The sequence below is a fragment of the Drosophila mojavensis genome, unplaced genomic scaffold (genome assembly GCF_018153725.1).
Source record: "Drosophila mojavensis isolate 15081-1352.22 unplaced genomic scaffold, ASM1815372v1 contig_36, whole genome shotgun sequence".
Taxonomy (NCBI): domain Eukaryota; kingdom Metazoa; phylum Arthropoda; class Insecta; order Diptera; family Drosophilidae; genus Drosophila; species Drosophila mojavensis.
In genome coordinates, this window is record NW_025318858.1 from 8,275,664 (window position 1) to 8,290,698 (window position 15,035).

The 15,035-nt window shown below is 34.9% G+C and overlaps 2 protein-coding genes across 3 annotated transcripts in view; one reads left to right on the forward strand and one right to left on the reverse strand.

Moving 5' to 3' along the window:
• The window catches only part of LOC6576336 (chaoptin), a 64,787-nt gene that overhangs the window by 22,809 nt on the left and 26,943 nt on the right, over positions 1-15,035 (forward strand). For both annotated transcript variants that reach the window (XM_015165124.3, XM_002002291.4), the window contains exon 2: positions 13,319-13,620. In XM_015165124.3, coding sequence (XP_015020610.1) covers positions 13,320-13,620 — 301 coding nt within the window. In that variant the 5' untranslated portion in view covers position 13,319. The remainder of the gene's footprint in view (positions 1-13,318; positions 13,621-15,035) is intronic.
• LOC26528216 lies at positions 9,089-14,931 on the reverse strand. The gene is made up of 4 exons (XM_015165125.3): positions 14,768-14,931; positions 9,800-9,980; positions 9,624-9,737; positions 9,089-9,562 (listed from the first exon to the last, which is right to left on the reverse strand). The coding sequence occupies exons 2-4, from the start codon at positions 9,864-9,866 to the stop codon at positions 9,357-9,359; spliced, it is 387 nt and encodes a 128-aa protein (XP_015020611.1). The 5' UTR covers positions 9,867-9,980; positions 14,768-14,931; the 3' UTR covers positions 9,089-9,356.

The window sequence follows — 15,035 nt, forward strand, 5'->3', positions numbered from 1 at the left end:
GGAATTCTTTTTTTTTTTCATTTAATTTCACTTTTTTTTTTTTTTTTTTTGTAGAAAATTTATACACTTTAATATTGATAAGAGGAGCTCATATGTTAATATAGTTTAAATGGAAAGTTGACTTGGTATTGAAAAATAATTCACTTATTTTATATAGAGTGTTTTAGAATATATATTTTAAATTTTAATAGTTTAACTGATCTTTGCTTTTATACAGACAGAAAAATATAAAGAAACATAACTAGGAAGAATTACAAATTCAATTATAGATAGATATAGTATAGATATATTTTATGGTATTATCTTGTTGCTATTTTTTTTATAATTATACAAAAAATATTCAATCACAAATTCTAATATTCCATCCTATAGTCTTAAACAAAATATGCTATTGATAAGAGTACACATATCCCCTTTTCTTTTTTTGGTAGCAGCTCATTCAAAAGTATTTAATAAATAAATATAAAATCTACGTAGCACAACAAAAATCATTGATAGTTTTAAAGCATGTGTTGCCCCACTTTCTCGCCCATTTCAACTGCTAAAACTATTAGTTAACTTTGCAATCAATTTCATACCAGTGTGCGGCACACAATTAATTGCGTAAACAGAAACGCAATGGCCGTGGCTAAAGCCTGAGCATTGAATTATTCAAATCGTTCATAATTACAGCTGGCAAAACTCGCGCGCGCTCTCGACGCATTTATCAATTAAATGCGAATGCGGCAAATCCAGCAATTGAACAACAACAACAACAACAAAAACAACAGCAACAACTAGGGCCATAACAATAACAAAAGCTGCTGTCGCAGCAGCAACAACAATTAAATTATTAAAAGTTTGCCATAAATAAAGGCAACAACTTGACAATTATTAAAACGAATTACATGCAAGTTGGGCGCATGAAGTGATGTCCCCACAGTCAAAAGGTCTAAAGAGCAATGGGCACACCAATCCATAAATGAATAACTAACGGGCGCCGACTGCTCGATACTCGCGCAAAGCAAATATGCCAACAAGAAGTTTATTTCTTTAGATATGAAGTCCGAGAGGAGCTGCTAGGAGTAAGCTGTGAGCTGCCCTTTAGTTCTAATGTTATTGACTGCTTGATACTCGCTCAAGTAGAGCAGATACATTTCTGATTAGATTACCAATTGGATCAGAGATAAATTATCCAGTGAAATCAGCTAGCAGAGAGGTGAGTGACCAAGGAAGAGGGATACTATTTACGATAACTATATTACTGGAGTTATCAAAATTATCGATAATTGATTAATAGTGAAATATTCCGCCGTTTGATTTTAAATGATAATATAACTATCAAGCATACCAAAATAGCTCTAATTAAAAAATTATCCGACCAAATAAATTATGTTCAAGTGGGTGGCCATAAAATGCTTTAGCGAGAATCATTCGGACGTTAAGTCAATAATTGGATAGAAAGTAGCATAAAATGTAATGAACATAAAAAAAAAATTATTCAATTTATATTTAAATATCTTAAAAATAAATACAAATAATGCTCTAAATATAAAGAGAAATACAAAAACTTCTCCAATTACTTAAATATTTTTATTAAAATTTTTAACTTATCTGAACGGCTGTCATTTCTTGACTTTAAAAGTGCCAGTCAAACGAATACGCTTCCTTTTCGCCCCTCTGACTGAGCGGGCATTAAAAAGGGTTCTGCAACATGTCGTTGGGTCTGGGATACAAAGGGCAAAACGATATATGAGCTCTTAAATTTATGCGTTGCTTTATGGACACACATGTGTGTGTATGAGGTTGACTCTGAGTGGGAGTGAGAGTGTGGGTGTAGGTTATGTAGGCTATGTAGGCTATGTGTGTGCGAGTGTGTGTTGTATATGTGTGCTGTATCCTGCGGGTTTATGAAATGCCAAGCGGCTGCTTTTTTGAACTGTTTAATCTCAATTACCAGTGCGAAATATGCAATAAATCTGTTATTGTTTGTTGTTGTTTTTTGCCTGTTACTGCTGTTGTTATTCTTGTTGCTCATGCAGCAAGTAGAAAAGAGAGTATATTGGCTGTATTTATACTTATTATTTGTGCATCACATTGATAATTTGTGTATAAATATGGCATGAATATATCCTAATAGATAGTGGATATAGTATAGGGGCAGATATAAATTTTATGTAAATTTCTTAAGGGGCTTTTTATTCACCAGCTCTAGACGCTTGGTAAGTCGTAGCTATAGTTTGAATAGTTTTAAAGCTGGAATTTCTAAAGTTAGACTCACCTTTGACTGCATCTACAGACTGACTAAAAGGACTGCATTGACATCCAATTGGATACGTTCCAATCGGAACTTACTACATCTGGCGGAAGATTAAAGCTAGCAGCTTCAAAGCCAGTAACTTGTTATAGCCAGAACCCATTGATAGGGATAATCTTGGTATAATGGTTTATTATTATCTCTAAGGGCGTGGCACAATTATTAAATAACCTTTTTTTTTTGTAGAAACTTAACTTGTTTTTTATCGAGCCTACCATAAACGAGTATTCAGCAGTTGTTTATGCTCTGTCTGACTCTAACTGTCCTACTCACGGTGTCATATGTTGTTGTTGTTGTTGTCAGCCGTATGGATTCAAGTGCCCGCCGCAGTTGTTTCGAATTGCGCCTCTCAACTCCATTTTTCTGTTCACGCCGCTCTGTATATATGTACAGATATATATGTATATATATTTTATGATTGTTTTTCGTGCATTGCGCAATAAAAACAAAAATAATGGCAGCACTTGAAAAATATATATAAAAAAAGAACATATATATCTGTACAAATGTATATATACTACATGAAGTAGCATACGCAATTTGTGCATTGGCATTTTGGCTTTGCTTTTTTATTTAATTCATTTTTTTTTTTTTTTTGTCGTTGTTATTGTTTGTTTTGTATTTGTGTTTTGTTAGGCCGAGTTGAAGCCTTTAAGCACATAATTTCAATTGTTGTACATAACACAAAGGGATTAACTTTGATTTTGACATATGATTTGCGGGTGTGAGACTCCCTCTCTATGTGTGTGTGTGTGTGCAGCTGTGGCTATAAAAACAATTGCATGCCTGGATTTGTTATTTGGCTTTATATGCCTGCCAGCCAGTGTAAATTACCAGAGCGAGATACATGAAAAGCGCCCGAAAAGCTCGAAATGCTTCGGTTGCACGCAGAGTCTTGGGTTTGGCTTTTCGGCCAACAACAAATGAAAAGAAGAACAAGAAACAACAAAACAAAACCAATTCGTATGCAACATTTCTATGGACGCTTTCGCAATGTTCTTTGGCTCTGCATAACCAAATGTAATTAAGGCACAGTTTAGATGGGCTCACACGACGCTCCAAAACCAGCTTAAAATTGTGCAAGGCGAAATTGAATTGAATCAAAGGCAAAAGGAATGCAAAACAATTTTGTGTGGTTTTTTTTTTTTTTTTTTTTTTCTTGGCCGGAGAAGGAAATGTTAATTTGTATAAGCTGGAATGTAGGGAAAATGGGTGTATACGCCCATTATTGGGATGGGATAGTAATGAAGGCCTAAATAAGGCGTAAAAGGACATCATATACGTATTATTGTATATTATATAAATATATATATATAATATAAATATATATGTATATTCAATCATCATTGACTCTTGAAGATAATGCTAATCATGATATAGTTTTTTAAGTATATCCATATTTTAGTTGATCGTAAAATATACTCGAATTGTTTTTCTCTCCTTCCCTCTCTCTCGTCGCCCTCCTTCGCTATGTTTTTCTCTGATTCTGAATCTGTAACTGTCTCTGTGTCTCTCTTTTTATCTCTCCGACACTCTCTATCTCTGTCTATCTCTGACTATCTGCCTCTCTCGCTTGCTATACGTTCTTTACCTGTCTCTTTCTCAGACACTCTCTCTCTCTCTCTCTTTTCTGTTTCTCTCTATTTCCATCTCTCCGTCAGTCTCTATCGTTTATCTTTGACTCTCTCTTTCTATCTCTCTCTCTCTCTCGCTAAATATCTCTCTATTTCAATCCCTCTCTCTGTTTACCTATCTCTCTCTCTCTCTCTCTCTCTTTCTCCCCTATAATATTCTCTCTTCTTATCTCTTTTATCTCAAGTTCTGAGTACAAATTTCTTTATTAAATTAACTATAAAATATTCCTTTCTTTCCATATAATTTATTATATACTTGTGCAAATATACATATTTTAAATGTAAAACTTTTAGCATATCAGCCCTAAATTAAGGATACTTGAGTTGCACTAGCTTAATGGAGATAAAGCACTTCCATCCACAAGCCTTTCTTGCTTCTTTATTTATTTAGCTGGTGTAACCCACATCCCATTTGACTGCTCTTAAAAAAGGCAAGCTTAAAGAGTGTTACCACACTCATATAATATTATAATTTAATTCCATTTTTTTTTTCGTTATGTGTGTTTGTTCCACAACTATAACAACATTGTCCGCAGCTGCTGCTCTGTTGCTGCAGTGTCATATATATTTAATTATTAATATAATTAATATTTTTTCGCTTGCACCAGCGAAGTGTAAATAATTTATGAAACCGAAAATTGCATCAACAAAACCAAAAAATAAATACAAAAATGAAAATAAAGAAAAAACACATCAAAACTAAGAGCAATTAAAAAGCCCAATTAAATGTGAATATTTAAATTTATATAAGAGTAGCAAAGCAAAGCGAAATAAACTCTAGCATTATTTTTGGTAGTTGAAAAACTCTTTGATAAGATGTTTTTTGCTTTGATTTTGGGCAAAGCGAAAGCGAAAAACAAAAACGCAACAATTTTCATCAACTTTGAAGGCATCTAATTGACTTTGAAGCGCTTTTACAGCGATTAACTCGAATGTATCTCACAGATACAGGACGCCCACGCACCTACGTGCTGCACTAACAGCTGACTGTGTATATATGTGTGTGTGTGTATGTGTGTGCAAATATATTACAGCTCTCACTTAAGTTCATTTAAAGTTTTGCTTAAATTTTTGCCGCGCCCAAAGAGCAGCAGCAGCAGCAGAGGCAACAGAGGCAAAGGCAAAAGCAGACACAGCCAGCTTATGTGCTAAATTTAAAACCTGCATGCCATTTACCAACACACACACACACCCCACACACTCACACACATACATAGACACATTCATGTACAAGCAACTTACATATGTTATTATCGCACAAACTCGCAAATTTTCGCCCGAGCGCAACGGCTCCCAAATGTATGCTACGTTTTTCAGCATTTTTCTTGCTGCGCTGCCTCTGCCGTCTCGGCTGGCTGTGCTGCTGCGCTGCCCCCAATGGACGCTCATACTTAAACATATTTATGCTAGTGGCAGGACTCGTCGGTTGCTGCTGCTGTTGCTGCTGTTTGTTTTGCAGCTCGTTGACATTTGATGTCACTGTGTCAGCGGCATAAAAAATTAAAAGTATTAAAATGATGCTGAAATCTCATGCCCAAGCCTTGGTCCACCCCCAAGTTTAGGAGTGAGTGCAATAGAAAGAGAGAGAGAGATAGAGAGTGGGTGAGTGGGAGGGAGAGAGAACAGCTGAGCAAATCGCTGGCATAATATGCGTAATAAAAACTTGCGGTCGGCCTTTCTTGCCTTCGGTTTGACCTTTTCCATGGCAACTTTGCAGCTCTCAACTGGTGCCGGCCATGAGAAGGGACAGTTTGTTCTGCTGTTGTTGTCGCTGTCATTTTCGTTGTTGTAGTTGTTGTAGCTGCTGTTTGTGCCTTCTCAGCTGCTTGTTGTACTCTAAAGTAAGTGAGCTGTTTTGCTCTGACATCATTTAACATGACAGGAAAGTGAGTGGACGCTACTCTAGGCAGTGGTCGACTAATGTCAAGAGTTGGCGTTAATGTCGCTTTTGGAAAACTTGCTAAAATCTCACAAAAGTTAAATGGCTTTTAGCTTCTAAAAATAGAAATCATTTTATATGTTTTGCCATTTTTCATGTCAAGTTTTATTTCTTGTTTTTTTTTTTTTTTTTTATGATTTTTTGTTATTTATAGCCACGTTATAAATTGATAATGTTTATCAAAATCTATGTCGAAATTGACGTAAAAGTTTATTTATATATAAATACGTCTTCCATAGATTGTAGACAACTGCTAACCGGTTTATTGTTGCATTTGCCTTTAATCTCGCTCAGAGTAAGAGTCTTCTTTTCTTTTCGTTTGTGTTTCGTTAGTGAACATCGTTACGATTGACGATCTCTCAATGAGAGTCAGTAAGTGAGCAAATACAAGCACAACACTCAGTGCAACGTCTTTACCTTCACTTACACAATCACTCACTCACTTTTGCTTATGGTGTAAGTGAAAGACACCGATTTCCCGACATCGAGGAAGGACGAACAAATATTTGTGAGCAATGATATATACTATACATAAATATAAATTATTCCAATGGCTTAGTTAATATATGAAATTAATGTGTACGCAATTTAAATATGTCTGCAATATTCCCCAATTAGTGAATGTATGTGCGAGCAGTGAGTTTCGTTTATTTTTAAAAGCTTTGTAAGATCTTATTTTCCTTTCCAATTTTTATTGGGTACTTAGAAGCGAAAACATTAGTTTCTGTAGATTATTCAGTATAAAAATTTAGAAATATGCATATTAAATATTATCTACAAATGTATTACAAATTTTTAAAGTTAAGTTATAGATTACCAAAAAAAAAAAATATATCATATATAAAAAATAAAAATATAACTATTGTAGCAAAAATACAAATTAAGCACAATCAGCAAATATTAATATTTATTTTTTACATTTGTGTTAAATTTAATTTACAATGTCACAACTATTTAGAATGTAAAACACTATGTGAAATGCCTATATTAAATAAAAAAAATTAAATATATTTATATTTTTTTTTTTTATAGGTATGTTACATTAAATTCGAGAAATCAAAAATATTTTGCATGTAAAATTGTATGTTGAATTTAAAAAATATAGAGATTTATTTTTTACATTTAAATTAAATTGAAATTCCAAAAAAAAAAAAATAAAATAAAATAAAATAAAATTATATGTTCAATACAATAGTAAGATTAAATTAAATTCGTAAATATTTATATATTTTTTAAAATATATATTATATATATTTATTTATTATTTTGAGCATAAAATTCGTAAGCTTCAGTTAACAAAATAGTACTGAAGACTTGCCAGCTCGTCAATTTCATCTTTAATCCGTTGAAACTCCAAGATTACAACTATAAGGAATCATATAACTAAGCTGTACCTATTAATATTATATTAGCATCTACTCCATATTTAAACATTTCTACTACATAGATTTCATGCATTGAAGTAAGTTTTTTCATGTCTGAAAGTGTATTAGAAATTCGCTTTGGCAAAAGCTAACGCGATTTCAAATTTGAACATCTTTTAAAGTCTCATCGCTTTGGGGCATAGACGGACGGGGGTCAAGCAGTCAGGCAGGCAGCCAGGCACTCAGTTAGGCAGGCACTCCGGCTATGTGGCGCCCGCATTGGGGCAGCTGGCGGTCTGTGCGTGACAGACGTTACTCTGCTCCGCCTGTCACACGCTGCTCTCCGCTTTGCTTTGTCTTACGCGTAATCTTGCCGTCTCGCTCTGCCCTTTTGCAGCTGCTGGCCATGGGCATTGCGTCTGACTGTCGCACTGCCCCACTGTCTTTCTCTCTCTTTCCCTGTCTGTCTGTCTGTCTGTCAGCCAACAAGTTAGTCATTTGCTGTATCAAAAATAAAACGCAAATAAAAAACTTTTACGACATATTTATCTTTTCTGGCGCAACTCTCGACCGTTCTGACTGCCTGACTTTCCGTGGGTGAGATGTGCGTGCGTGTGTATTTGAGCAGAAATATATTTGAAGGTGCATAAAAGAGCAGTAGCCGAAGCAGAGGAATAAGGAATATCAGCACACATGCTTATACACACACACACACACACACACACGCGCGCTAGCTCAGTCAACTGTGTGATGTATCGTTTGGTTTTACATGGTCAGCCCAAGTGTTGCAAAAGTCAGATTCGATTTGTCACCATCAACATAATGAAAAACAATCAGTAAAATGTCTGACGGCAATTGTAGATTGATATTGATTTAGCTGAGCCAAGCTGGATATCGTTTTGCACAGACAGCACATGACAGTGCCTGCCGATGATTGGGTAAACACTTTGAGAATCGCCGAGAAAGGTGTGGTGGGGCCAAACGAAATAAACACACCTACACATTCTGTAGTTGCCAACTACTATATAATGCATTCTAATTGGCAGCATGAATTAAGCAAATAAATGCAAGTGCAGAGAAACACTTTCAAATAAACATAAATATTATAGGATTTGCATAAAAATTAACTAATTAGAAATAAATAAATATTTGGCAAGAGGTAGCACATCTGGAAGTATGTATTGTGTAAAGCTAAAGTCCCAATTAAATAAATATGCAATGTCAACAAAATCGTTTTAAATTTTATGACAGTCGTTAACATTTCTGTAAATATATTGATATGAAATTGTACAAACAAGCAAACAGACTGCGCACTTGAAGAGCTTGAATAGGGATTTAACTAGGCGAAAGGAATTGTTGAGCAACTTTTGTTGTTCAAGTATTTTCTTTATGAAGTTTGTGTATTTATGAGGGCTAATACTCTGCAAATTGAGTTCACTTTTTATTTTCCAATGGATTGGAGGATGTATTGTGCATCCAATATTTTTATTGTCCATAATTCAAAGTCTCCAGCTTCAGTTGCTTCCAAACTATGTCTAATAAGCGAATTGATAGTTGATTGATTTTTGTTCGATAATTTGAATATGAAAAATTTTTGATAATTAGACTTGTAGGAATATAAATTATAATATTCTAAGTTTTCTACTTTACCGAATGCCAAAGAGAAGAGCAAACTGTTTTCTACATTTATTCAGTCAATCTGAACTCATATTACTGATATTATCAATGAGTTCAAGGGAAATGAAAGGTCAGCCTAAGTTCGCATAACAAACTATTCGAACTCACCTTGCTTATAGCTTTGTTTCACCTACATATTTTCTTTCCTGTTATTATGAGAATTGAATAGAAACGTCCCTTAAAAAAAGACATTATTTGAATTATATTTAAAAGTATGCTCGCTGGCATTTTAAGCACCATAAATGGTTTTTGTGTCAAGCTGTTGACACATTATTAGCACCATATAAAAATGAATAAATTGTATTTAATAATTGTTTGGAGCTCGTGCTCCCTCTCTCCGTCTGGCTGCCTCTTTCTCTCTTTCACTCACTCTTCTCCTTCGATTCGTATTAAATCGCAGTTAAATTTGTTGCTATCTTCCTCTCTTTTCCTCTCGTTTGCTTCGATTAAATTATTTTTGTTTGTATGTCCTGTATTTTATTCTCCAAATCTTCTTGTACTGCCCTCCCAGCTTTCTGCTTGTGCTGGCACTGCTCCAAGTACCGCGGCCCAAAGTAGTGAGTGCGTTGAAAGTGTTTGCTCCTTTGCTCCACTATTGCTTGCTCTTCCTGCAGCTTCACCTTGGGCACCACAAACTGCTCATAATACTCATCTGTAGTAGAAGAATATATATAGACAGAAATATATAAAGAGAGCAGGAGGAACATGTTCACCCAATGTTAGATCCATAACATTTGTATTGAATACACAGTTGGCGTTTTTCGTGCCTCTAATAGAGGAGTTAAGATTAGGCAGATCAGGACGAACATGCTGTTTGTAATATTCATCTGTCGGCAAAGATAAGATAGGTTATATATATGTAGCATTTGTACATATAGTGACTACTTACCTAGCGGTAGTTCGAGTTTTCTAGAGTTTAACACTTTAAAACGCTCATCACTTGCTCTTTCAGCCATTTAAAAGCCTCTTTTAACTTTTTCAATAAATTTCAATTGAGCTTTATTCAACTCCAGTTGTAAAAACGTTTCAAGCTTAATGCGTAGCAAACTAGATTTAACGTCTTTTGTGATCTATATAGAATGTAGAAGATATAATATAGAATGTAAATATAGAATGTAGTATATAGAATATGGAATAAATAGAATAATAATTGTTTTTTGTCTTATATTCATTTATTTCCCAGCTAAATCAAATGGTTCTCAAAAGCACATTTAACTGGGCTCTTATCGTAGGCTCTTAGTCTACCGAAAATCCCTGACTATAACACATGTTTCAATTGCTAAGAACTTGGGACTTAGCCAGCATATATTTTACTTATCCGAAACTCTAAGCTGACTTAAATAACTCGAGCACATGCCTCGACTTAGGACTTGATTCTCCACTCTCCACTCTGGATTCTCTTCCCGTCTTTTTCGTAGTGCCTATCAGTAAAGGAATGTACTATATATATACACGTTTTTTTCGGGGGTCTCTACTTTTATGGCGCCTCGTAATGTGCGCAGAGGTACCCAAACCATCGAAGCCTTAAAGCTCAACAATCGTGCTAATGGGCCGTGCTCGTCGACGTCGTCCTTGTCAGAGTTCCAGCAGTTGTCGCCCGTCGCCCTCGTCGTACTCCACGTCCTCCACTTCCTCGACGTCGTCGGCGTCGTCTGGTGTGCCAAAGTTTTTATTTGTTATTATATACTTTGGCGTGTCAAATAAACATCACACATCTACGTACATGAAACATGTTTTATATGCCAGCGCTCTATGAACGTTCTATATGTGTGTGTGCATGCACGTACGTGTGTGTGTGTGTGTGTTAAGTGTGAGTGTGAGTGTTCGAGTTTCTACGTGCTGTGGTTGCGCACTTCTTTTTTTGTTTTGTTCAAGTTAGAGGCATTTGAATGCGAATATGTAAGAGTGTAACTGTGAGTGTATGTGTGTGTGATTGTGTGTATTGGAGTGTGAGTGCTTTTGCTCGTGTGTGACTGCAACTCATTTGCATGAATTGTCGCAAGCTTTTAGGTGAACTTCACCCTAAGTCGGGCTGAGGAGTTGCTCATAAGCCGACAATGTGTGAGCACAGTGGCATGCAAGTGCTTGAACGAGTTATGAAAATATGCCAAACGACAGTTTTTAATGATAATTGTAATAGATAATTTGAATCTAATTAATCATGATTATGAAATGAAAGCCCATTCTGTCTTTTATTTTATTTTATTCTTTTAATAATATTTTTTTTATTTTAGATAATATTTTTCTTTTTATTTATTATTCCCATTGTGTGGTTGATTTATTTATTCACATGTTATTTTAATATTTTCATAATTATTATATATATTTTTAAATTTTTACTTTATAATATCTTTTTACATTATATCAAACCTTAATTTTCAATATTTTATTTTAGATAGATAGATATTAGATATTAATTATTATTAAATTTTATTTTATTTTACATCTATAATTATTTATTTTATAATTTTTCATAATTAATTTAATTTACTGATTTTTACTATTTTATAATATAAGTCATAATTGATTTTTTGTAAACATTTCAAACAAAATTCTATGTAAATAATTTTCAATAAATATTTTTCTTATTATGATTAAATCGCGTTTGCTCCACTGTGCTATTGAGCTGTGACTTTTAATGGCGCTCTCATGGTATTGGGGTGGGAGCACCGTTAATTTTATGCCATTTTATTCACCCTAACGCGCGATTTATGCTAAGCAGTGACAAATAAATAAATGGCTAGACCGAAGGTGTCTGCCAGAGCTCGCCTAATGAGCGTCTTCATATATCATGCGCCATGCTCCGCGCTCCATTTACTCACAAACAAATGGAAATGGAATTACTTGAAATGCAACCAAACTATTTTCAACTAGAAACAATATTTGATCAAAGTCTTCGTATTTTCTTTAACTGTTCAATTTGCTTTGGCTAGCCATTGAGAGTGTGTTAAACGGTTGCCTTACTGTGTATTTATTTGATATTCCAAACAAAATATTGCAATATTTCGAACAGGCTTTTCCCCTCTTTAGCTATTCTCCTCTCTCACTATTTGGTTTACTAATTTTTTTATGGGGCTTTTAGTTTGTGTGAGCTTTGCACACTAAGTGCCAGTCCTTTGCAAATGCATTCCCTTACAACTTTCATGACGCTGACGATTTTAGCTCCTGTTTTATTCAGCATTTTTATTTCAAAGTAAGCCACAAAAATAAAAATAAATTTATTTAGAAATTTGGCAAATTGTCAAATTTTTTGTAGCTTTTAATATTTGATCAAGGTTGGTCTTTTACAGTTTAAGCTGAGCTGCCGGCGAGCTTATTTTATTTTATTTGACAATTTATTTAAACAAAGTAAAACCTGTTTATTATTTTCCTTTTTCTTTTTTAATTTTTTTTTTTATTCTTTTCCTTTTGCTTAGCTTTGTTTGGCTTGATGAAAATAAATATTTGTGGCTTTTTTGTAATGTATGATAAATAAAACGAGTTACAGTCATATTTACTCTGGTGACATCGACAGAGCATATAATATTTTACTTAAACTGTTTCTTAAACATATAAACATGTTTGACAATTTTCAAAGTAAAGCTGAGTAATTGCAGTTGTATTATATAATTCTGCTAAATTTCAGTAAAGTGAGCTGAGCAATGGAATATATACAAATAAGAATTTGTAAATTATAATGCAAAGTAAAAAAATAAATAAATTAAATTAAATTTAAGAAATAAATAAATAATAATAATAAAACATTAAATATCAATAATAATTAATAATCAATAAAATAAAAAATAAATAAAAACACTGTAAAATTAAATATGTATTTAAATATCAATAATAGAAATATATACAAAAAATTAGAATTAAAAAAAAATAAATAAATAAATAAAATAAATTAAAAAAAAAAAAACTATAGAATTAAATATTTAATAATATAATATATTATTATTTAATATGATTATATTTCATATTTTTAGCTTCTTTAATATTTAATTTATTTATTTAATTATATATGAAGCATCACAATCACCTAAAAAGTATGCGATATCTTTCTAAAGTTATTTCAAGCTTCTCTCGGTTTTAAAAAGAGCATTAACATGCCATCGACTACAAACTCAGCCGAAAGAGAATTGTGTGCCCGGGGGTTTTACAAAGAGAGTCCAACATGCATGCACGTACGTCAAAGACTTACATACACATATATATCTGATAAGTGAGAGATAAGCGCCAGCATCTTTTGTTATTTTGCTGTGTAAGTGCTAAGCTGCTCTGCCCTTGCTCATCTCACTTACACTCGCACTTGCCACACAAGATTACACACACTTAAAACGACTTTCAGCACTGACCCAAAAATACTACCCAAACTGAAAATCTTAACTAATTTGCTCATCCACCTTTTCTGTACGCTTCCTTTTAGCATGCACCTGTACCTGGCGCTGATCTCGTGCCTGGTCTGCACCGCCCACTGTTGGCAGTTCGATGGCGGAGGCGCGGCTGCGGTGGGTCAGAGGTTGCATCGCAGTGCCCGGAATACGGCCCGCGCCCTGGCACGTGGTCCGCCGCCGGCAAGAGGATCAGCTGCGCTGCTTGGCAGCCAGCAGCAGGATGTGCTCTATGCGTGTCCACTCAACTCGATGTGCCAATGCGCTGGCTTGCCCAACGAGACGTCCACCCTGATTGAGATTAATTGCAACGAGGTGGCCCTCTACAAGTTTCCAGGTAAGTCAAGGGTATATGTATATAGAGAGAGGGAGAGGGAGATAAATGCATGTATGTGTATGTGTGAGCTGAAGTTATTCAGCTGCTGTCAATATGTGCTGGACCAGCAGCTGCGGCCACATTCAACTTGTCTCGCTTTTATTTATGTGGCAAATATTTTTGTTGCCAACTCGGGCGACAATGAAACTTGCCACTAGCTGCTTTTCTCCCCCTCCCTCCCCCACTCACTCACTCACTCTCTCTCTCTCTCTGTCTACCCTTCTCCCTTCGTCTGTCTTTTTCTCTGTGTCGCCTGCGGCACAATGTAATTTTTTAATGAAGCCTCAAACGGCTTTGTCCTGCCTGCTTGGCTGCCGTTGCTGTGTTACCCACAACAAAATTAAATCTTACATTTAAGTTTGCCAATTAGTTGTAAAAATAAAGTTTTCTTTCTCCCTCTCCCCCTCTCTCTCTCTCTCACTCTCTCTGTCTCTCTCTCTCTCCGGCACAGACTTTTTCGGCTGTGGTTCTAGAAAGTTTTTTAACGATTGCTGTGGCAAAAATTCAACGCTAATTTCGTAGTTTTTAAGTAATGAATGGCAAGTTCTGTGCCCCATTGTCATTTCGTTAGCATTGCGCACTCCAAAAATAAAAACACACGCACACACACAGGCACAAACTCTCGGAACTGCCCTCGCTCCAGTCGTCGACCGCAAAAATATTGCCATTAGCTACAGTGCTGCAAAATGCAAACAACGGGACACGCCTGCCGCCCTTTTTGATGGCAAGTTGCGGCATAAAGTTGCAAATACTCCCGAAAACTGTTGACTACCAAAACACATACACATACACACACACACACTCATACACACATACATTGACAGACAGTCCAGGCAACTGTCAAATATGAACGCTCGAGCCACTGAAAAGTTTTCTTGGCTAACAGTCGCTTTGGCTCTGAGGAGGTTTTGGGTGTTGGCTAAAGGGAAGGCAACTGTGGGTGCGTTTGGAGCCCCTATTTTGACCTGGTTTGCTTTTACTGTTATCCGCATTGCCAATTAATCTATCAAAATATGCGACGTACATATCTAAAAAAAAAGTTTACTTGCCTTTTCTACTGCAATTTGCTGTCTTTTTTATTTGGTTTTCTTTTATAAAATTATTTTACCTTTTTGAATTGTTTTATATTTCGTATCGGTTAAATTTTATAACAAAGTAATTACACTGGCTCTTGTAAGCGTCGTATTATATATGTATTTAATTTTTATTGGAAACAGATAAGTGCGTACTATTGGAGTGAGTTTGCATATTAGCGACTAGTGATGATACACAATATTCGATTCTATTGGCAAATTAATCGTATTGCCAAATGGGTTGCGATTAATTGAAGCCACAATCGATGATTCCAAAAATAATTACATAGGTACTCTAAGATA